This window comes from Rhinopithecus roxellana, chromosome 4, assembly GCF_007565055.1.
Source record: "Rhinopithecus roxellana isolate Shanxi Qingling chromosome 4, ASM756505v1, whole genome shotgun sequence".
NCBI classification, from domain to species: Eukaryota; Metazoa; Chordata; class Mammalia; order Primates; family Cercopithecidae; genus Rhinopithecus; species Rhinopithecus roxellana.
The window spans coordinates 27278223-27301923 of NC_044552.1; the positions used below are offsets into that span (position 1 = coordinate 27278223).

The window sequence follows — 23701 nt, forward strand, 5'->3', positions numbered from 1 at the left end:
CCTGGCATGTAGCAAGGGCATTGTAAGAGTTGGCTGGTATTCAGCCACCCGTTTCACCCCTCGTGCCTTCCCCTGGGCCACTCCCTTTCTGTGACCTTAGAATTCCAGGTTCTTTGAGAAGCTCCCCTGACAGACCCACTCAGCTTGGTTACTCCTGACTAAGTGCAGAGACCTCCCTAGAGGAGCCTTGGGAAACTCTGGAGCCCGGGCAGCCCTCAGGGTTCCAGTGGCATCCTCAGCGAGATTGACCGGCCCAGCCCCTCAAGGCACCATCCCTATCTCAACCCCATCCTGCAGCTCTTTGACCTCATCTACCGCGAGGAGACCCTGTTCAACGTCATCAAGAGTGTGACCCGCAATGGCCGCTCCATCCTGCTGACAGCCCTGCTGGCCCTCATCCTGGTCTACCTCTTCTCCATCGTCGGCTTCCTCTTCCTCAAGGATGACTTCATCCTTGAGGTCGACCGACTGCCCAGCAACCACTCCACAGGTCTTGGAGGCTTCCTCTCCTGGGCAGGTTGTGGGGAATGAGGTTGGGTCTCACAAGTGTCTGGCATCAGGACCAGGACCTGCAGCGCTTACCTCACCAGGCTCCCATCTGCTTCTCCTCTTGGCTTCTGGGGACGTCTAGCTCACACCAGTCTGCCTCGATCTTTTCTGGAACACACAGAGTGGGTGGGAGAGCCTTGGGTCTCTGGCCCCTAAGGAACCCCTTGCTTGAGGGCTAGAGCTCCTTGCACTGTCATTCATGTTAAACCCAGTATTTGCAGAAGCTATCCGTGTGCCAGGCCTAGGGGTACAGAGACCCCTCCCTGCCCTTAGTGTGCAACCCAGTGGGGGGCAGAGGTGTGATGACCTTTCACTGTGGCCGGACAGTGGAGGGCTGGCAGGATCAGGGAAGGTTTCCTGGAGGATGTGATGCTGGGGACAGAGCCAGGGGATGAAAAGGTCAGGCACTGGACCTCCTGGTGACCTCATTCATGTCCCCTCCAGCCAGCCCCCTGGGTATGCCACATGGAGCTGCTGCATTTGTGGACACCTGCAGTGGGGATAAGATGGACTGTGTCTCGGGGCTCTCGGTGCCCGAGGTCCTGGAAGGTGAGGGTGGTGTGTGTGTGGCAGTCTGGGTGGGGAGGGGGGAGCTGACAGCCTGGGCCTGAGCACACTCTGCTTGCAGAGGATGGGGAGCTGGACAGCACAGAGCGGGCCTGTGACACTCTGCTGATGTGCATCGTCACTGTCATGAACCATGGGCTACGCAACGGTGGTGGTGTAGGCGACATTCTCCGCAAGCCCTCCAAAGATGTGAGCACTCCTGCCCACTCCCAAACTTGCGGGGCCCAAGCCACTGTCCCGATCAGCAACTGTGGAGAGTCCTTGGCCTCGCATCAGATATTTAGGGTTGAACCCCCTCCTCCGAACTTGTATCCCCTTTTCTCTGCTTTCCACACCTGGCCAATTCCATGACATTACTGCTCAGCTGCCCCCTCACCCTCTTATTCCATAAGGAAAGACTTTGGCAACCAAACTTTGCCCCAGGGCTAGGGACGGTGACCACTGGCTTTCCTAGCCCACAGCAGGCGGGCAGAGGGCGGAGCTGATCAGCTTCATCAGGAGGCCTCATGATTTGGCTTGGGCAGCCACGTTCCCGAATGTCAGTCCTTCTGCTGTTGCTGAGAAGGAGTGAGAGGCCGCCTCCCTGGCCAGACAGAGGGTTTCTGGAATGTGTGTGGCCAGGCGTCCTGAGAGTGGGCAGAGGTGTTCAGAGCTGCCTCTTTCCCTAATCAGTGTTAGGGACAGAGACATGCCAAGACTCGTAGCCCTACCTCCCCGCACCTGACTCCTTCTGCAGGCCTTCACCCCAGCGTGTCCTGAGTCCACGCTTTCCTAACCCAAACTCAGGGCTTTTGCTTGCAATTCTTGCTCTGGAGCTAGGCTGGGTCCACTCTGCCATCTGACAGCCCCCAAGCCAGAGGCCCTCATTTCCTTCTGCTGGGGTCCCCAATATCACAGCCCTGGCCCCCACCTGAGTCCTGTCTTGCCCGGGTGAATGTGGGAACCACTGGGCCCAGCCTCCCTGCCTCACCCCCCCGCAGGAGTCTCTCTTCCCAGCGCGAGTGGTCTATGACCTCCTGTTCTTCTTCATCGTCATCATCATCGTGCTGAACCTCATCTTTGGGGTAATCATCGACACCTTCGCTGACCTGCGTAGTGAGAAGCAGAAGAAGGAAGAGATTCTCAAGACGACATGCTTCATCTGTGGTGAGGGTTGCTTCCTGCTCTGTGGAGGCCGCAGCGGGGCTGGGACATCATCTGACGCCAGCGGCAGTGGCAGTTTGGCCCTTCCTGCCCTGGGGAATCCTGCCCTGGGGCTGATGATTTGATGCATTTGCTCATCCCAGAACTGGGGAGAACATGACCCTCCCTGAACTTGGAGTCAGAAGGGAGCAAGACAGGGCCATCCCTGTAAACCCCTGGGGTTTCTAGGCGAGGACATGAGCCCAGGCAGTGCCTGGAGCTTCTAGTCTCAGTCCAGTGCTTTTCCCACCCCTGAAACGAAGTGCTAGTCCCCTCACCAGCCACCTCGGGCTCAGGCAGGTGTCACCTGTATGGCCTGTAGTACCTTGCTTATTCAGCCATTCATGCTTCCCGAGTTCGGGGAATTCTGGCGTTTACTCCTAGAGTCCTCGGTTGCTGCTGCAGGAGGGCTGCAGCTGCGGCAGGGCAGGATCTCCACTAAGTGGCTGCTGCTTCAAATAGAAGTGACCCAAATAGCCCAGAGCGAGCTGTTGGAAGCGCTCATCCCGAGAATAAATGCCTCCCCACCCCCAAGCTGGGTCCCCTCCAGCAGGTGGCCCTGCAGTGGCTCTTGATGGCTGATGGTTTCATTCCCGCCCTCTGCACCCTCAGGTCTGGAGAGGGACAAGTTTGATAACAAGACGGTGTCATTTGAGGAACACATCAAGCTGGAGCACAACATGTGGAACTACTTGTACTTCATTGTCCTGGTCCGCGTGAAGAACAAGACCGACTACACAGGCCCCGAGAGCTACGTGGCCCAGATGATCAAGGTGTGAGCAGGGGCTGCGCTGGGCCTGTGGGCCCAAACCAGCCAGCCATTCTAGAGTCAACATCACTGTGCACCAGAGGCCTCATGGCTTTAGCTTCTGAGTACCCTGGGCTCTGGAGAGGAGTGGCCACATCTGTCTGTCGGCCCTGGGAGGCCAGGGGAGGGGCTCGGACAGCTGCAGACACTTGCTGAAAGGTCAGCAGGGCGAGGAGCAGCAGCTGGAAGCAGCTCTGGGCTGCACGGGAGCCCTGCCAGTGGCCCGCTGCTGCGGAGGGGCCTCCTCCCACTTCTGGGTGTCAGGAAAAATCCCACAGCAAACCCATCAGCCCCGAAGAACGCGTGTGGTATCCCTGGGCCTGTGGTGCAGTGATGCTGAGGAGGGGTAGAGTCGGGGAGATCCTGCCTGTGGCCAGTGATCTGTGGGCCACTCTCAGGGAGTGTTTTCTAGCTTGGCGGGAAGGCAGGCTGCTTCCTAAAAAGTCTGAATTAGATGGTCCTGGGCTGAAGGGGAGCCTGGAAAAACTTTAAATATCATCTGTCCAATGTCTGTAATAATGGAGTGAAGACAATGAATCATAAAGAAGGAATTCTTTGTCATTTCTGTATTTCGAGCTGATCTTTGTGTACAGGCTTATCTGCTGGTCTGAGAATTCACAGCTTACAACAAGGAAGCCGAGAACTGCTTGGTGCCCTTCCCTCCCCACTCCTCTGTCCTGGGAAACGTGGCTTTGCCTCCCAGACACGTGTCAGATGCCAGCTTTCCTCAGCGGAGCCTCCCGCTCCCTCCGTTTGCCATCTGTCTGACTTGTGTCTTCCCGGGGCGTGGGGCGTGCTTGTCAGGCAGGCGGGCGGGAGGAAGGAAGGAAGGAGATCCAGGGTCTGTCTGGGTGCAGAGGCCTTCCTCCACCTCTCAGGGGGTGTGATGAGAGTAAGCAGATGGTGCTGATACCAGCAAAGGACTCAAACTCAGCTGCCGACGCTGTCTAACGGAAGGCAGCCCGTCTCGGTGGCAGAGGGGTGACTGCCAGCTCACTCTGGCCCCAGGGAGGACCAGGTCAATTCAGATTTTCCCATGACACATCCCTGACGAGTAATTTTGTCAAGGGTGTGGCAGAAGCCTCCCCCCCCATTACTCTAAATGAGGCCTTTCTGGGCTGGGCCCACGCCTGCTCACCCCACTGGTGATGTTTTTCAGAACAAGAACCTGGACTGGTTCCCCCGGATGCGGGCCATGTCCCTTGTCAGCAACGAGGGCGAGGGGGAGCAGAACGAGATTCGGATTCTCCAGGACAAGCTCAACTCCACCATGAAGCTGGTGTCCCACCTCACTGCCCAGCTCAACGAGCTCAAGGAGCAGGTATGCACCCTGCCTGATCCCAGGCCCACCCTGGGCTCTATCGCTGGGCAGCCCCTGCCTGCCTTCATCCTTCCTGCCCCACCCTCTTCCCCACTGACTTCTGGCCCTGGATGGGCCCACTCTCCCCTACATGGCAAGTCAGATTGGGGTTGACAACCCCTGCCTTGGGCCGCTAAAGACAAGGCCAAGTGGAAACTTAGTACAGGGTGGGGGGGTGGGGCCCTCTGTCTCTCATCCCTTTCCTCTTGCAGCTGCCAGGTAGGTCCTTTGAGGGGATTCCTGAGGTTAAGGCCCTCTTGCCTAGACATCCTCCTCTGCATCTGGCAGTGCCTGCATGAAGATGAGGCAGCCTGTTAGTGGGCTGGTTTCTCAGCTGCATCAGATCCGGGGTTTGTGACACGCTAATTGAGAACAAGGGTTTGGTGCTGACATCGACATCCTTAAAGCACCCCGAGGGGCCCTGGCCCACCGCCAGTGCTGAATAGCAGCTGGGCCCACAGAGGAAGACGGGCGCCAAGCCCTTCCACAGCACCCATGGAGAGAAGGTGCCAGGAGGCCTGACCGGGCCTGTTGGCATCTGCTTAACCCTAGATGACAGAGCAGCGGAAACGCAGGCAACGCCTAGGCTTTGTGGATGTCCAGAACTGCATGAGCCGCTGAGAAGAGCCACTGAAGGCCCCAACAGGGGATGCTCATCACTGGAGACTGCGATTGTGAAGAACACTGCCCCCTCCCCCGGGTTGGGTGGCCCAGCCAGCTGGCCAGCCTCCCCTCCTGCGCTGCCAGACACCCCGACACCAACCCAGGCTTTCAACAGCATGGAGGGGGAGCCTCAGAGCTGACAGACCTGCTTAGAGCCCTTAAAAAAAAAGACTTGAAAGTTCACTGGGACTCAGTTTACCTTAATGCCTTAGCAGAAGACAAATCCTACCTAGAGACCTTTGTCCCTTAAAGCAATAACTGACAACTCTTTGTAGTCCTCATAGGTAGTTAAAAGTGGGGTCACCCCTTTATCTCCAAGCACTACATTTTGGCTGCTGCCGGCCTCTGGGGGAGGTGGCAGTAATGCTGTTACTAGTGATTTTAGGGCTTTGTTATTTAACTTATTCCAAGGGTGCTGTGCTCAGCCCTGCCCATGGCTGTACAGCTCCCTCCGTGCCTCAGATCTGCTGTAGCCAGTGCAGACCTCACTGTCGTGTCCATGCCACCCTGGCATGGCTGTAGGTGGCCTGATGACTTCATGATGGACGATCTTGCTCCTGGGACCTGCCTCTTCCCAGGCTTCCTGGGGAAGTTGTACGCCCAGGCAAACAAGGGCTGAGCGGCGTTTGCATGGCTGTTTCATGACCGCTTGTTTTTCTCCTTTTGGTGTAATGTTTTACAAATCCTTTGGCCTGAGAACTAATATGTTAATTACCTTAAATAAATTAATAGAAGTCTAGTCTGTTAAAAAGGGATGTGTTTCCTGCACTCCCTCGGGGGCTGTGGGGATTAACCGGACACACTGGCAGAAGACAGGAACAAGAGCCCCTCCCTGCTGGCCTGGCCTCTCCTCAGGCTCTCAGGAGATGCACTGAGTGACATCCTCTCAGGGGTCCTCCCCTGAGATTTCCCTACCCAGAACTGCATTTTGGCATAACTATTTTCTACTGCAGTCCTGTCGATTTTATTTTATGCATTTCAGAACATCCTGAGGAGCCTAGACACAGATGAGGTTGAGAACCCATTTCTACTTTGTACCCACCAGGGGCGCTGTGGGCCCAGCCTGGTCCCTCACGGTTCCAGACAGAAGAATGCTCAACTAGGAAAGTGAATGTGTCTATCAGGAAGAGCCAAAGTTCCATGGAATAATGAGGTGACCCTGTGCATGTCCTCAGCCAGCACGGCCTCTGACTTGTGGCCACCTACAGAACCTGCCCACAATGCTGAAGCCAACTGCAGCTGAGGCCCCGCCTGGCCAAGGCCTGTCTATAGCTTCCCTGTCCCTTAAGCCAATTGGGCAATGTGGGTTTTTGCAAGGTCAGGGACAGAGGCCTGAGGTTCGTCCTTCTCTGAGTCAGTGGGGATGAGGGCCAAGCAGGCTTTTTGCCTCTGGGCCTCACACTTCCCTGATGCTTTCTGTTTGCAACAGGATGCCCTTTTCAGTATTTACTGCTATTTTTGGCTTCTTCCCAGGAGCTCCTACAACAAAACAGAGCCTGAGTATCTTGCCAGGAGGCACCAGACCCCTGTCAGAGGGGTGGGGGCTCCTGTGGTCCTGCAGGAAGCACCTTGTGCCAAGGCCCCATTACCTTCCCTTGTCAGGCCCAGAGGGAAACCTGCATTTCCTCTCCCCAGGAGATTTCCCTCCCCTGAGCAGCAGTCACAGCAGACAGCCCAATCGCCATCCCTTCTGAGGCTAAAACTTTCTTTAGAGCCTTCCTTTCTGGGAAGGCTAGAGGAGATTCCCAAACCGTAAGGTCACGGGAAAACTGGGGCAGTTTTATTGACGATGGCAATGTACAAGACTCCACACCTAGATATGTGGGTGAGGTAAGGCCTGAGCTCAGGCCTTATGATCCTCCTCAGGACCCTTGGAGGAAAACTTCTCCTGCAGTTTCTTCCACATGCTTTTATCCATTCCTTTAAACTCTTCCAAGCTGTCTGCAAAAGGGAAAGACAGAGAGACAAGTCTAAAACTGATGACACAGATTGGACCCATGGGGCTTTCCCAACACAAGCATGCCTTGCTTTTCACACAGTGTCTTCCTGAAAAAGGGAAGTGTAGACCCAGCTTCTGAAGAGCAGATTAAACAGGGTAACAGAAGTGACCACTCACGGTGACTGAGCACTGTGTGCCAGGCTCTGTGCCCAGCACGCTCTCAGTGGTTTCCTGCCCTCTCCTCACCCTCGGCATCAAAGCGGGGTGTGCTGCTCGTTGCCCTGCTCCATATGAGGGCAAAGAAATGGCCCTGCGCTGTCTGCTCTGCAACCCACAGGCCCAGATGGTCCATCGCAAAATCTGGCCTGCTCCACACAGCCCTGTCTCGTTTTCAGGTGTGGAAACTGAGGCAGGAGGCGGTGAAGTAACTTGCTCAGTTTGCACAGCTGGGAAGTGGAGCAGGGATTTGAATCCTGGCGTGCAGGCCCAGCACATGCTGTGGAGTTAAGCAGGCACTGGAAGGGGGATGGACTTAGGCCTGAATCCCAGCCCATTGTCTCCCACTGTGGGTCCCCTCAAGCACATTACTCAACCCTCTATACTTTGGGTTCCTCATCTGTAAAATGAAGATAAAAACACACATCTGCAGACAACGTGGGGAGAGATGAAAAAGAAAGAAAAAAAAAACATGTACCTCAAAAGTTGTAAGGATTAAAGAAAATCATGGAAGTAACTTGCTTGGCACACAGCCTGCACTCAATGAAAAGGCAGCCATCTCCACCACAATGCGGGTGGGAGGGGCTCTTGTTTAAGAAAATAAACGTCCCCACACCCAGGAACCAAAGCAGGGTTTCTTGGCCTTGGCACTACCAACAATTTGGGCCAGATAATTTTTCGTTGTGGGCTGGCCTGTGCATCACCGAAGGCTGTTTCGAAGCATCCCGGCCTCTACCTACTAATGCCAGTAGCACCGCTGCCCCCACCACCAGTTGTGACAACTAAAAATGTCTCCAGAGATGGCTACATGTCCCCTGGGGGGCAAAATCACCCCCAGTATGGAACCATTTTTCTGAAGTCTCTAGGGCTAATGTTCCATGAAATCTAATTTTATGTATATGTTAAATTTTAGATATTCTTATAATATTGTTTTGCTTGCCCGGCCTGAATTTTCATGTTAACAAAACTACTGGAGAAAAAAGAGTATCTTTTCTGACCAAAAAAGGTGACAGAAAAATGCCCCTGCTCTGGCGCTTTTCCGGAAGTCCACGTTTCCAGTGTCCAGGTGGACACTGAGGGACACTGTCCATCTCCAAGCCCTGAGGCCTCCCTTAGGCGCTTTCCATGACACCAGTCCCAGGGTGGACACACACGTGACCCAGAACACAGCACATTTCAGACTCGCCAGGCCCTCAAAGCCTCTCACTACAAAGTGCTGCAGGTCTTTTCTTGTCCTGTCAGAGGAAACATTTGGTAAGCTTACGCCACACAATTTGCAACAAAAATACGAGGCTTGCTGTGAAAACAAATTCTCAGCAAATTTCCTGGAACTAAACTCGCAGCCAGAACAAGCTGCAGCGCAGACCAATGGTGGGACTATCTCCTAGCCTTCGTTGCTGCCTGTTTTCCACTTGCAGAGGCTGCCCTGAGGTGAACAACATACAGGGCAGAGGCAGGGCCTCTGGAACTTATTTCCACCCTCACTTCAAGTTCAAACTTTGCTCAAACTTTGTGAGGGTCCAGGGCCCTCACAATAATGTGCATAAATGCTGCTAATTAGACGGACCCAGGGATAGAAGAGTAAATTTACACATTAAAAAAATTGCCAATAAAGTGATTTTGCCTGGCCAAAATATCTTCACCCGTTTCCCAGAGAGTACTGGAATAAAAACAGGGTTAGAGTTGACATGTAATAGCAGGTGACACCACCAGGTTTTAATCTCAGAAGATGGTTTTCTAGAAGCCCAACCTCAAAACTAAGTTGCTGAAGGCTGCCAGAAGAAGAGGAAAGACATATTTCTAGAATACCAGAAGGAAATGTGTCAGGGCCATGCCCTTCCAGAAAAGGTTAGCCTATTTTTGTATATAATATACTTGGCAACAAAAATAGTAATTTTCCAGTACCTGCCTACTTCAGCCCTGGCTCTCTGGCCCCCTCCTTAGGGACAATGGAGATAGGGAACTAAGGAAAGGACAGGCTTGGCAGGATGCTTCCTTTCTTGTTAATCAGAGTCTACCAATGACTCTAAAACATACCTAGTTAAACTCATATCTAACCCACAGACCACGTCCCCTGGGTCAGATAACTCTTAGGCGGATATCCCCAAACACATTTATTGAATGGCTTTTTGTTTTAATTAAAACCTTCATTGTTTATAAAGCCCCCTTAGGACCATAAAAATAAAATTATTTTCCTTCCATCCCAATTTCAACTACTTCCATTTGGCAAATATGTATTCCCCTGTTCCCTGCTGCCTGGCCTTGAATTTAAAAGCACTAAAGATAGATTTTCTTTTTTAAATAACGCCTTTGACCTTCTCCACAGTATATGGTCAAAATGCATGAGCCCTGTAGCTTCAGAATTTCCTCTGGGCTGTTCTACAAGACCTTCCATCAGGCAAAGCTGTCTTCTTAGACAATTCCCCTTGGCCACTCAAACTCAGAGACATTTGCAAACCAATGAGAAAAGGCAGCTGTGCTTTCATTACCTGTGGACAGGATCAGCTTGTACTCTTCCAACGACAGGCCACTGAAGCTGGTGTCTCTGGGGCGAGGGTACTGGTCACCGGGGCAGAGAGGAAGTGAAGGGAGGGGAGAGATCAGTACACAAGCCCTGCTCTCTGACTGCATTTAATCTGGGCCCTGGGCAACCAGAGGCCAGGCCTAGCAAGAAAAGCAGCGCCACCTTGAGGTTAAGACTTGGCCTTACAAGAACCAGTCCAGTCTCCAGGAGGCAGCTCCAACTTTAATGGACCCATGGAGTCCTCCCTGGAAAACGCAGGTATGGGTGGGGCCCCCGATTTGCTTTTCTAACTAGCTCCCAGGTGATGCCCATGCTGCTGCTCATGGATCACATGTTAGTAGGGAGGATTTAGAAAAAATCCATCTTCCATATAAGCATATGGCCACATGTTTGTGGAGTTACTGAACACATTTTTCAAGTATGGGAAAAACTACTCTAAATGGAATTTGACAGTAATCATGTTGGCGCCCAGCTCTGGAAAGGACGGCACTTTCCCAATCATCCCACCTTTATCACCAGAGTGTGGGGAGGTGTCAGTTCCATCAGAGTGAATGGGAAAATAGGTATAAATCCAACGGCTGTCAGACACTCCCAGGAGCACACACTGGCATATCAAATACATGGCTTCTATTCATAATTGGTTTTCTTTGTTTCTTCCCTTTTCCCTGTATTCACAATTTTAAACAGCTTTTATTTAAGTGGCGTAAAGGCCTCTACCAGGCACCTCTGTTGGCTTGAAATTACTGGTTTCATTTGAAAGCAGCAAAGCCAATTCTTTACAAAACATTACATAGTCAGATTTTCACTCATTCTTATTAGTTGTCCTGTCAGAAAGCTGGGGATATAAAAGACTGTGGCCCACTCACCTTGTGTTTGTAGTAGTTTGAATGGAGTCGCGCTAAGCTCTCGTACATCTGATCACAGGCCTCAGGCTCTGCAACCTGAAAAGCAAAGAACCCCCAAGGAGGTGAGCAAAGGAGTCCTGCCTCCCACAGTGTCTGTACCTTGAGGAAAGACCATACTTAATAAGGCATTCACATGAAGCAGGCCTGCAGCTAGCACTGGCTTCTCCACTCTGCGGGAAGCAAACCTGGACTATAGTTCTGCTATTAGAAACTACTTTTTGGAGGCATAGCTCTGCCTCATCAACTCCCTAACCTGCAGAAAAATCAGATTAATCAGTAAACAAGCATTTGTTGAGCATCTGTGACTTGTGAGCCACGACACCAGCTGCAGTGGGAGATGCCACAAGAGAAATGTAAGGTTGGAAAGGCATGCCTAACAAAGGGGGTGCTGGGCAGAGTGGGCTACAGGGACTCAGTGGGGGAGTCCCCACACGCTCAAGTGGTCAGTGCATGATGGAAGTGAGACGACGCTAGGTTCTGAAAGAAGCACAGGGGTCAGCAAGCAGAAGGGAGAAGGGCAGGCCTTCCTGGGGGAGGAGACGCTGTCAGCAAGGAAGAGGAGGCAGGAATCCTCTGGGATGCTTCAGGCCAGACCAGTAGATGCCTTTTTTTCTCTTTTCTTTTTTTGAGACAGAGTCTTACTCTATTGCCCAGGCTAGAGTGCAGCGGTACAATCTTGGCTCACTGCAACCTCCGCCTCCTGGGTTCAAGCAATTCTCCAGCCTCAGCCTCCCGAGTAGCTGGGATTAAAGGCATGTGCCACCACACCCAGCTAATTTTTGTATTTTTTAGTAGAGACAGGGTTTCACCATGTTGGCCAGGCTGGTTTCGAACTCCTGACCTCAAGTGATCCGCCTGCCTCAGCCTCCCAGTGCTGGGGTTACAGGCGTGAGCCACCATGCCCAGCCTCAGACCAACAGAATCTTTTAGCAAAGGCAAAAAAAAAAAAAAAAAAACCCAAAAAAATCACCTGAGTTTTCATCTGTGATAAGTGGGGAGCTGCTGAAACTCTACAAGGGAAGAAACATGAAGGTGGCAACATTTAAGATAAAATGGGCAAACTGAGGAGAACCAAGATGGGACCACAGTTAGGTCCTGCTAGAAAGGAGATGGCCCAGAACCCTGAGGCGTTGCCACAGAAAGGGGGATATAAGTAAATTATCTGGTGCCAGAGACAGCGATGCCCCTGATGGGCATTCTCTGGAAGATGCAGCATACAGAGGAGGCGTGGTCAGGAAGACAGGCAGCATACAGAGGAGGCGTGGTCTCTTCCCTCTTACCTCTTCGAACTTTCCCTTTATTCTGTCCTTGCTATTACTTATGTATAATTCTTTAAATTTTTCTGCCAAGAATTCTGAAAAGCTCCCCAGAACAAAACCTTCTCTTTTACATTTTTTTCCCCCAAAATTCAAATGATGGATTTTTTCCTAACTTAAATCCTTCCTTGGAGAAGGCAGAGCATAAATAAATCAGTAGTAAAGGAGTTTAATAGGCAGCTCCACTGCTGCCTCTCTGTGCATGTCAAATGAGGTCCCTACTTTACAGCAAACAAAAAAGACAATCCATCATTTAGTTCTACCTGACCCATTCCTGAGTTCAGGCTACTCATCATGAGAACAGCTAGATAATCAGAAGAGGAAGGATTATGGCCTGAAGAGGTGGCCAGTGTTTGCTGAATAATAATCAAAGTCATTATCTGAGTGGACAGAATGAATGGAAAAGGATGAGGCTGGTGCCTCCCTGCTGCCAGTCAGCTCTTCCAGGGAAAGTCCCACTAGAATGGAATTCTGCACACATCTGGATGAACACATCTGGAACATTTCTTCAGCAGGGCATGCGTAGCCAAAAGCTAACGCTGGAGTGCGGTGGCGCGATCTCGGCTCACTGCAACCTCTGCCTCCCAGGTTCAAGTGATTCTCCTGCCTCAGCCTCCCAAGTAGCTAGGATTACAAGCACCCACCACTACACCCAGTTAATTTTGTGTATTTTTAGTAGAGACAGGCTTTCACCATGTTGGCCAGGCTGGTCTCGAACTCCTGACCTTGTGATTTGGCCGCCTCGGCCTCCCAAAGTGTGCTCACTTATAAATTTAACAGACATTCATTGAGACCCTAGAGCACGCTTGGCCCATCTATGAGCAGGGGATGCTTGGGTGAATGAGTACCTCCAAGGCTGTAGGGAGCGGTGGAGTCCAACTACCTGGGTTGAATCCTGGCACCATCCCTTATCAGCTATGTGATGTCAGGCAAACCATTCACTCTTCCCCCATGAAACACACTTAAGAAAAAAAAGGTGCCAGTTTATCTTTCTCTGTTATCTGTACATACATATCTTTCTTCTGATCCACTTGAAAGTAGGAGCATAATGCCCCTTCACCCCATAGTATTTCAGTGTGCATTTCCTAAGAACAAGAACATTCTCTTATATAACCACAGTTCAATGATCAAATTCAGGCCACTTAACATCGATACAACACTATTATTTAATGCACAGTCCATATTCCAATTCTGTCAATTGTCTCAATAATAATCTAAGGAAAAACAGGATGTCCTGCTGCATTTAACAGTCATGTATCTTTTAGTCTCTTTTAATCCGGGACAGTTCCTCGGCCTTCGTCTTTCATGCATTGAACATTTTTGAAGCATACTGGCCAACTTAACCTTTCTTTTAAAAGAAAATATAATAATAGCCCCTACTTCCCAGGGTGGTGTGAGGATAAATGAGGTAATGCTTGGGCTGCTCTGAATTCCAGGCCTGGAACACCGATAAATACGAGTGATTAGTTTTTCTTACAGTTATTAGTAGTAAAGAGTTGCAGTAAACACAGGCCCCCGTCTCACAAAGTAACAGGGGAAAGGACAGAACAGTTTAGGACCACCCTGGTGAGAGTGGAACGAAGGGGCATGTATGAGGTGCTATGGGCCTGCAGGGCCAGGCAGGAAGTGCTGGAGAACGAGCAGCTGAGGATGGGTGCATGTACCAGCAAGGGAGTGGGGGCGTTCCAGGCACAGGACCAGGTGGAGCCCGTGCCCAGGGAATGGGTCAGCATGTTATCAGTGGATCAGCATGGCTGGTGTGCACTGCAGACGGTGGCGCTGGAAACGGAAGTGAGGATGGATGAGAAACTGCTGAGGCTTCACTCCTGACTGACGCTGGTGGCTCTCAGCGGTCACTGAGCACTCCATGGTCTGCCAAGAGAGCAGCTGTTTGCTGCACCCGGTCTTCACCTGATGGCCGCTTATCTGGACCTTCCCATCCTGCCACCATCCCCACCACTTTCCCAACTAAGCTCTTAGGAAAGGAGTCCACACGCTGATTTGCCTTCCTCCCATAGCCTCTGCCCCTCTCCTGGGCTCCTAACACTGCTTCCTGATAAACCTGCATTCCAACCAGATCCGCACCCTCAAACACCTTGTCAACTCAAGTTCCCTTTCTGCTCCAACTTCTCTAGCAGTGAGAAGTCACCAGTAGGCTGCTCAGCAACCTTTATCATACCCTCAAGCAGGTGTGGTATAAGGTGCTGTCCTTCCTTGCCACCTAGTCCCATCTCTGATGGGCAGCAGGATAGACAGGAGGGGCACGGGGGGCGGGTCACCCTTGCAGAGTGCTGCTCCTGTAAGAGCAAAGTGCACAAAGTCTAAGTGCAAAAAGCAAAGTGACCCTCAGGTACTCTCACTTCTTAAGCTTCCTCTGTGTGAAAGAGACAGTCTCCTAGAGAGTTCCCAGAATTCCTGGACTCAGTTGTAATCCGAGAAAGAAAACCAAACACCTGAGTCCTAAAACAGACTTGCCATCCAGTTTCCTGTCTGAGGCTGTAAAAGCAGCTCACTGGAGGTGACAGGAGTTTGAGATATACCCATTTCTAGCAAGTTCTTACTGCCTGAGGAGTGATGAGGCCTTGATCAATGCTGGGTTCCTAGCCACAGATAACTCAAACTCAGCAATTAAAAAAGTCATCCTTAAAAGGATGTCAGTGGAGACATCTGTCAAATTCCAGAAGCCTCACCACGTTCCTATAGCTTACACTTTATTCACAGGCTCCGGCACTAACATTCCTGAGTTCTGAAATGCAGTTTTTCTCATGAAATGGACTGTGCATTTTTAGAAATATTCTTAATACAAGCTTTAAATTACCTGATTTTGCATTCACACCTAATGAGATCATGGACGTTTTAGGACTAATAGCAGTGCTGGGTTTGAAAAAGGCAGCAGTGGGGACATTATGAAAAATTCAACACTGTTCCCCAAATGTGAATAAAATAGATGTTCATCTGACGAGTGTCCTTTATAGCTCTATTTTTGCATTTCCCCTGCTCAGTCGTCAGTAAATTTCTCTTTACCATATTAAACTTTTATACATACAAATCTACATCGGTGCCGCAGGCACTGATTTCGATTTTCCAAATTGAATTTTCGGTGGTGACAGCAACTGGTACAGCGGCCCCTAGTCTAGTCACACAAAGGGACGCATAAGCACTTTTGGGAAAGGGTGTTGCAAATTGCTTTGCTAATTAAGGTAGAGCTGGATTGAGTCCAGGAGGATCTATACAAAAAGGCTTTCAAGACTTGGTAATGAACTTCTGAAATGAGTTCATTCTGTTATGGGAGCCTATTCCCTTCAATTGAGTTGAAAATGTATTTCTTGAGCACCTACTATAGAGAGAGTGCCCCACTAGGGGACTGTGAGGGGCCATAAAGAAGAAGACCCAGGCCGGCTGTGGAGAAGCTGGCAGGCACACTGCAGAGACAAGATACACATGAATTAGAAACCAACCCTGCCCGGGGCAGCATGCAAGTGAGAGCCAGAGCTGTGAAGCACGGGCCGCTGCAGGAGACCCGAGGTGGGAGCTGGGCACCAGGCTGTGCTGACGGGGAGGTATGGCAAGGAAGGGGCTAAGTTTCACTGCAGCGACAGTGCACAGAGTGAGGAGTGCCGACCCGGGCATGAGTGACACAGGGACCAGAAATGACTGGGAGGATGAAGCATGAAGAGGCACAAGACAAGGGTGTTTTAGGCAGGCAGAGCTTTTAAGGGGAACCCAGGGAGGGCTCCAAGAGCCTGGGAAGCCACCAAATGCTTGACAAACTCTGTGTTTGGGTTTTTGGGGATTGTAGGTGTACGGTGATCCACAGTGCACTTAAGTCTCAAAGGATCAAAATCGCTTGTACCATGGAGTTTGGGAGACCATGAGAAGACACCCTTGCTGAGCCTGGGGCTCGTGTTAGGGTGGTGAGAGGCAAGGCTGGAAACACAGGCTGGGACCAAGGATCAGAGGCACTGCAGGTCTCACAAATTGCCTGCTACCTGTCCAGGAGGCAAAAGGCAGACCCCAGAGATCTTTGAATAAAGTAGTGACCTACCAAAAGTGGCTAAGAATTTATCCCTTCAGGAGGAGGACTGCAGCTTTACATATGCAGACATAAACGCCACCTCTTGGTGTGAATACTACCCTAGCTCACACTGGCGCCATTCAGAATTGGAAGAGAAAAAAAGATGGAGATGTTTGCATTCCGTCTTAGAGATGCTTCTCCTTACAACTCCAGGTTTTAGATGGGCTCAATATGTAACTAAAAATAGGATAATCTGTTCTTAGGACACTCTTCAAAAACCTGACTTCAGGGGGCTCACAAGTGGGGGTGAGCAACGTTGAGATGGCTTCACCGTGGCCAACATATGCCAGGTGGCTTGGGAGCTAGCTCCCTGCCACGCTGAGGAATGCCAAGGACCAGGCCTCAACTGGATGACTGACAAAACAGAATCATAAAAAAACCTTTGAATTATCCTCTGAGAAGGTGGAAATATCATTTACATTATTAGAAACTCAAGAAAAAGTTTAACTTCTTTCAAACTGGGCCGATATTATTATACTTAAACTTGGATACAATACAATCAGAACTCCCTGGTGGGCGAGCCCCTTCCTGGGCAGCAGCTCTTCCAGGCCGCCCCTCGGAGTTGCAACTCATGCTACATAAGTGGGTGCTGGTGTGCAGTCCGGGATCTTTTAGGAAGCACCTAATGAACTCATTAGAAAGATCTGCTCCTTTCCCTGTTGTTAAGTCAACCATTACAGTTGTTGTGCCACCTTCCCCCACGTTGCAATTTTTTTATTAATCTCTCAGCGCTGTAGGAAATACGTGTTCTTAGACAAACTGTATTCAAAAGGGGCAAAGCCCATGAACACTGACTTTTTAAAACTACACAATAGGATATGGGGTGTAAGAGGAGTTACGTGTGTTCCTGCTCCCACCACCACCTCCCCGCTTGGTGGGTTTAGGGTGGACTACGAGACTCCCCAGAGGGCAATTTGAGGTGGAATAAATGGAGGCAGTGGTTTTTGTACTCTGGTTTTGAGTATGAATTATTAATTTGCCCTTTAGTTAACCCAGCTTTTCTCTGCTTGGTGTCCCACCCAGGACCATCTTTCTTCCCATCTGGACTGGTAGTGGCTGGGGCAAAGAATAGATGGGTAAACACAGGGAGTTCCATTTGCTGCTCAAACTATCTATGGCCCAAAAAGGTTTGAACAGGCAACCAGGGGAAGGAAGTGGTGTGATGTTCATGGAAAAAGAGGTTGTTCTAACAATAACTTGGAACAGCAGCTGAGGAAAGGCCAGGCACCCAGGAGACAATGCACACTAGGGCCAGGAGGGCTGGGTATGTTTCTCATTTGGCTTGTCTCTTATGGCTAGAGAACCCCCAGAGTGTTGTCTTGTTTTTCTGATTCGTTTCCTCATCTGTAAAATGGGAACAGTGATGGCTACCACTCAGCTGCACTAAGGATTAAATGAGATCATGCCGGCAAAGGTGTGCTGTGCACCTTTCTGGGTGATCATTAGGACGAAGGAAGCCAAGAGGCTGAGAGGAGGACTGACTGCCTCTCTCCTCTACAGGAATGGAAAGACGGCCTGAACAGAGCTACTTTCCCCTCCAGTCCTGTCTTCTGGCAACCAGCATAACCAAGGAGGAGCTCCATACTAGTCAGTCAACTGGATCTAATCCCCACCTCCTGCTGCCAGTTTAATGAACAGCCTACCAGAATCACCTTCTTTCTCAAGGTCTTTATAAATGATCTGGGGGTGTCAGTAGGAGTGACTCACAGTAGTGTTTTCAATTCCAGCAAGGAATTGCGCCCTTCAAAAATAACCACAAAGATTTACTGAGCCCAGGTGCATTCTCAGGTGACATTAGGATGAGGTACCGCAACAGTGGTCCTGAGTAATGCTCCTGCTGCCATCACGATGCACTGGCTCACTCTACCAGGAATGCATTCATCGGCTGCTACAGAATCCTCAACAGAGCCATGACTTGCATCTGCAGCTGGGACTCAAACCTGTGTGGGCCTTTGACTGCTCAGGAACAATTTCCCTAGGTGATAACAACTCCAAAAGAGAAAACTCTTTCCTCCTTTGCTGGCTCCTCTTACACTAACAATCAAGAAAGTGAATGTAATGCTCTCTCACCTCCCCAAAGATGGAGCCTCTGACTGCCCAAACTGTAAGCTCCTTGGTGGTGAGGGCCAGGTTATGGCCTTCTTCCATAGATCCCGCAATTTCTCAAACATGGTAAGCTCTCAAATCAGTTCTCCCCACTCAGAACACACAAATATTCCTTTCTCATTCTTCACAACTTCTCTTTGTCTAGTTCTGCTACATCTGAAACTGAATGACAATTGTCTCATGAGCCACAACCAATTATTTACTTATCCATTCAGACATTTACTGAGTGTTTTTTATGGGCCAAGAACTATGCTAGACACTGGTAGGGGAGAGGGGGAAAGATAAAAATGGCATCATCTCTATTTTCAGGGAGCTCATACTAAAAATATGCAGGGAGTACAGCTTTAGGAAGTTCACGGGGTTTGTAGAATTGGGACTAGATAAGATTCTTGCCTTAAAGATCTTTACACTTTGGGCCAGTGAAGACCACCATGAACAATGGGAGGGCCCTGGGTATCATATAACCTGGGCCAGACGCTCCCCAGGCTGTCAGCCAATCAGCAGTCCAGTCACAATGATGCCACTGGGAGTGCTCCTGCTCCTTTAGGTGGGCGGGCTTGGCTCTGTTTTGGGCTAAGCTGCAAAAAAAAAAAAAAAAAAAAAAAAAAAAGACCATGTTCCTTCTTTGACAGGTCTTGGCCAAGTTTCACAAGTCATTTCTTCAGACTGTGTGTGTATATATCTCATTTCATTTCTGGTCTCTTGCCCGAGCCCCAAGCTCAAATACAGCACGCCTACTTGACATTGCCACTAGGAAATCAGTGTACTTGGCATCTCAGGTTTAACCTGCTTAACACCGAACTCAAGATATTCTTCCTACACTTCACCTATTCCTGCCTCAGTAAATGGCACCATCTTAGACCTACATGCTCAGGCCAGAAAAAATCTAGGTGCTATCTTTGGTTCCTCTCTTTTCCTTTATCCCACATCCCACATATCAGCAAGCCCTGCTGACTCAACCTGCGCATAACCTGAATCCAGCCACTCCCATCTTCTGTGCTTCCATCCTCATCCAACCCCCCAACCATCGCTTGCTTATAGTACCATAATCGGCTTCTCTCCAGCTTCCTTGTTTTTTTGTTATTGCCCCCTATAGCCCACTCACCACATAGAACCAGAATAGTCTTAAAAAAAGTAAATTAGGGCACATCAGTCCCCTCACTAAACATCCCCAGTGACTTCTCACTTGCCTTACAATGAGGTCTAACAGCTAATCAGAGCAGATAATATCCTACTGTGCCTGCCTCCTGACCTCCACCTTAGCAAACTCCACCTTACACACTACCCTGCAGCCATTCTGGCTTTCTTTCTGTCCTCCAACATGTCAATCTGCCTCCTGCCTCTGGGCATGTGCAGTGTCTGGAATGTCCTTCCCGCCAAGTGTACATGGCTGGCTCATCCTCTTGCCTTAGGTCTCACCTGTGTGTCATCTCCTCAGAAAGACCCGACTAATATTACCCTTTTATCATGCTACCCTATTTTCTATTGATCACAGTACTTATCTGTCTTACGTACACCTACTTGTTTATTGTGTCCTGAACTACAATGTAAAACTTCATGCGGGCAGGACTTCACCTGTTTAACACTGCTGTTTCCCTAGCACCGCTCCAGGCATATGGTAGGTGCTCAATAAATACGAGCTAATATGAACGAATGAATCCCAGAGCTGCAGCGCCAACCTGGAGGACAGCAAAAATGTAGGCCTACTACTCACACACAGCTACGAGCTGAGGACCCAAACCTGCTGCACAGGCTTACAGGGGCTCAGGAAGAACGCAAACGCTTAGCGGGGACCTGCAGAGTGAACTGGGGATTAGCTCAGTCAATACATAACACTGCGAGATAATGAGGTAACGTTACCGTGACTTGGGAGCAAAAAGCTGAGGCTGTCACCAGTTGCCACTGGTGTTGTGATCTCAACTGTCTGCACCTTAAATCACCTGGAGAGCTTTTAAAACACTGAGGTCAAGATCCCACCCCTAGAGATTCTGTATCTTAAGTTTTTGTTTGTTTTTTGATTTGCAGAGACGGAGTCCCACTATGTTGCCCAGGCTGACCTTCTGGGCTCAAGCGATCCTCACGCCTCCGCCTCTCAGAGTGCTGGGATTATAAGTGTGAACCACCGCGCCCGGCCCATTTGGAATTTTAAAAAAGCTTCCTCGGCAATTCCAAGGTGCAGCCGGGGGAGAGCGCTGAGTAGAAAGGGCGTCGCTCTCAGTAGCTCCCTGGGGAGAAACGGGGGTCCGCGCTCACGTGCGGCCTGGAATGAGGACGCGCGCATGCGCAGATCCCGCTGCTAGCGCGCTAGTTGGCCCCGCCCCTGCCTCGTCCTTTCCTCCCCTCGTCCCAGCCGCCTCCCCGCCGGTCACCTGGGTATTCTCTCCCTCCCGAAAGGCCTGTGCTACCCGCTGTCGCAGGTAAGCGCCCAAGTCCCGGCCCCGTTTGGTCTCGTCCACTGGCCATTCCTCACAGAGCTTAAGAAAACGCCGGTACCGGCTGGCCGCCATTTTGGGCCCCGTGTGTTCCCGCCTTAGGGGGAGGAGTCGGCGCCAATGGATGGTGCTTGCGCACTAAGTCTCGCCGCCTTAGGAGTGGGGCGGGAGGCCGAAGTGGGCATGCGCGACTTTGCAGGCGCCCAGTTACTCTCCGGGTAGGGGCGCTGCTCGCCTTTCTCTGCAAAGCGAGCTAATTCAGTCGTCGTCTTCCTGGAACCGGCCCAGCTCCCAGAGGCAAGGCGGACGTGGAGTACCTCAGGGACAGCTTTGCTTCTCTTTTTCAATGACTGCACAAGCTTGAGACCAAAAAACCCTCCTCCGAGGCCTCTGCTGTTTTGCATAAACCAATACATTTGCATGTAAATACAGGTTACTGGATGAAGATGTGTTTGAACGTTGTTCGTGTGTGCCCCCGTACCTGTCACTATCCCTTGGTACTCTGCCGCAGTTCCTTCTTTAGTGCTTCCTAGTTCTTGTTCCTCTCTGCCCGGTCCCTGCTAGTATCCCTTCTGTTCCCCCCTTCCTACCCCTCATAAGCCAGACATTTTTCTCTGGGAGGCCCAAGTTTTCTAGAATGAGCAATGCGAACTGGGTTGATTTAGAAAAACTTTTTTTTTTAAAACAATTTATTATTTTGTATTGTGGTAAAATACACATAACAAAATTTACTATCTTAACCATTTTGTTTTGGACAAGGTCTTGCTATGTGGCCCATGCTGGTCCCAAACTCCTGGGCTCAAGTGGTCCTCCCACCTTGGCCTCCCAAAGTGCTGGGATTACAGGTGTGAGCCACCACACCTGGCCTTAACCTTTTTTTTTTGAGATGGAGTCTTGCTCTGTCACCCAGGCTGGAGTGCAGTGAATGGCTCAACCTCTGCCTCCCGGGTTCAAGTGATTCTCCTGTCTCAGCCTCTGGAGTAGCTGGGATTATAGGCGCCCGCCACCATGCCTGGCTATGTTTTGTATTTTTAGTAGGGACGGCGTTTTGTCATGTTGGCCAGACTGGTCTGGACCTCCCGACCTCAGGTGATCCGCCTGCCTTGGCCTCCGAAAGTGCTGGGATTACAGGAGTGAGCCACGGTGCCCGGCCAGCCATTTTTAAGTGTGCAGTTCATAGATATGAAATAGCACTGAATAATGTTGTGCAGCTATCACACCATCTCCCTAACTCTTGTAAAACTGAAACTCTATACTCATTGAACAGTAAATCCCCATTCCCTCCTCTCTCCCCAGCCCCTGGCAACGACCATTCTATTTTGTCTGTATGATTTTGACTACTCTAGGTACCTCATGTAAGTGGAATCCTGCAATATTTTTGCGACTGGCTTATTTTGCTTAGCATAATATCTTCACCTCAAGGTTCATTCATTTTGTAGTATATGTCAGAATTTCCTTCCTTTTTAAGGCTGAGTAATATTCCGTTGCATGTATGTGCTACATTTTGTTTATGCATACATTGATAGACACTTAGGTTGCCTCCATGTTTTAGCTCTTGTGAATAATGCTGCTATGAACATGGATGTACAGACATCTCAAGACTTGGCTTTCAACTCTTTTGGTATATACTCAGAAGTGGAATTGCTGGATCATATGGTAATTCTATTTTAAGTTTTTTGAGGAACTGCCATACTGTCTTCCACAGCAGCTGCACCATTTTACACTCCCACCACCAGTGCACAAGGGTTCCAATTTCTCCACATCCTTACCAACATTTGTTATTTTCTGGTTTTTTGGTAGTAACCATTGTATTGGGTGAGGGCTGTATCTCAATGTAGCTTTGACTTGTGTTTCTCTAATGGTTAGTGATATTGATGTGCTTATCAGCCATTTGTATATCTTCAGAGAAATATCTATTCAAGTCCTTTACCTGTTTTTAATCGGGTTTTTGTTGTTGTTGTTGTTGTTATTGAGTTTTAGGAGTTCTTTGTATATTCCAGATATTAATTCCTTGACAGCTATGTGATTTCAAAATATTTTCTCCCATTAAAATGTGTTTGTTTTACCAAGTCTTCTCTTATATGTCTCTAGCTACATCACCATGTGAACTGATTTTTGTTCTCAAAAGACTGTCCCACCATCTGCATTTTTCATAAGGAAGCCTCAGTGTATCTCTACTGTCCTGTATTTAGCCAAGACCATCCAATGTGTACAAAACTTTACTTCCTCCAAACCTTTTCCTTCTTGCCCTACCTACATTTTAAAGGTAAATCTAGGAGAGTCCTGCCTTCAAGAAGTTGACAGCCAAGTCTGGGAATGTGTACATAACCAGGACACAAAGTTACAGATGACAAGAGCTTTAACTGAAGTGTTAGACAATGCTAGAGAGTTTGGAGAAACACAGGTCTGCTGCTATTCAGGGGAGAGTGGGAGAAGATCAGGGATGGCTCCAAGAACAGCCAGAGGCAGGCCTGGGGTGGCAATGGGAAAGAGAGGGAGGAGTTTAATTTGAGGAAAGATCAGTGGGTGATTTTAACTGGAATGGCTTTAACTGTTCCGAAGATGTTAAGAGTAAACCGTTGAAGGAAAACCTCTGGGGACCAGAATGTGTGATGCCCGCCTGAGGTAAGGAGAGTTGAGGGGGAGTGGAAAATGAGGTGCCCAAGGGCACCTCCTCCAGAAAGCTCCCCTGATTAACCCCACCAGGTTCCCAGCCCAACAGTCCCTCCCTGCTCCATCCTCACCTCATAGCCACATAGTTTTGATGACAGCCCTGAGGTATAAAGGACAAGAATCGTATCTAATATTTACTTATCGAAGTCCAGGCACCTAGGGCTATGCTGGCTGCCCCGAAGTGCTCTCATAGCTGTGACTTTGAAGAGCACCTGGCTGGTCCACATCTGTCCTGGAAGGCAGGGCCAAGGCCCCTCTGTCTTAGGCAACCAAAAAGTAACATTAGGTGGCAGCGAATGGTTTTCATGCCGCTTGAGGTGCAAGGACAATGAGAGGTTGAGAAGAACGCTGGGCTCCAGAGGAAGCGCAAACAGATACTTCCTCTT

At 49.9% G+C, this 23701-nt stretch overlaps 2 protein-coding genes across 2 annotated transcripts in view; one reads left to right on the forward strand and one right to left on the reverse strand.

Moving 5' to 3' along the window:
• Window positions 1–5380, forward strand: part of ITPR3 (inositol 1,4,5-trisphosphate receptor type 3) — a 76207-nt gene extending 70827 nt beyond the window's left edge. The window contains exons 52-58 of the mRNA XM_010359109.2: window positions 298–490; window positions 994–1098; window positions 1178–1305; window positions 2097–2262; window positions 2911–3071; window positions 4266–4427; window positions 5019–5380. Coding sequence (XP_010357411.1) covers window positions 298–490; window positions 994–1098; window positions 1178–1305; window positions 2097–2262; window positions 2911–3071; window positions 4266–4427; window positions 5019–5087 — 984 coding nt within the window. The 3' untranslated portion in view covers window positions 5088–5380. The remainder of the gene's footprint in view (window positions 1–297; window positions 491–993; window positions 1099–1177; window positions 1306–2096; window positions 2263–2910; window positions 3072–4265; window positions 4428–5018) is intronic.
• A 1502-nt stretch (window positions 5381–6882) lies between these two features.
• LOC104658944 (ubiquinol-cytochrome-c reductase complex assembly factor 2) lies at window positions 6883–20777 on the reverse strand. The gene is made up of 4 exons (XM_010359099.2): window positions 20580–20777; window positions 10675–10749; window positions 9774–9843; window positions 6883–7070 (listed from the first exon to the last, which is right to left on the reverse strand). The coding sequence occupies exons 1-4, from the start codon at window positions 20715–20717 to the stop codon at window positions 6973–6975; spliced, it is 381 nt and encodes a 126-aa protein (XP_010357401.1). The 5' UTR covers window positions 20718–20777; the 3' UTR covers window positions 6883–6972.
• Between the last annotated feature and the right edge of the window lie 2924 nt (window positions 20778–23701).

Bases quoted from the DNA above. Each gene is read 5' to 3' on its own strand.
- LOC104658944 (XM_010359099.2), bottom strand. From the start codon at position 20,717: ATGGCGGCCAGCCGGTACCGGCGTTTTCTTAAGCTCTGTGAGGAATGG. The intron at 10,750-20,579 runs GTGACCGGCGGG...TTTGCTTTTCAG, and splicing joins GGGAGGGAGAGAATACCCAG to GTTGCAGAGCCTGAGGCCTG. The intron at 9,844-10,674 runs GTGAGTGGGCCA...CCCGGTGACCAG, and splicing joins CAAACTACTACAAACACAAG to TACCCTCGCCCCAGAGACAC.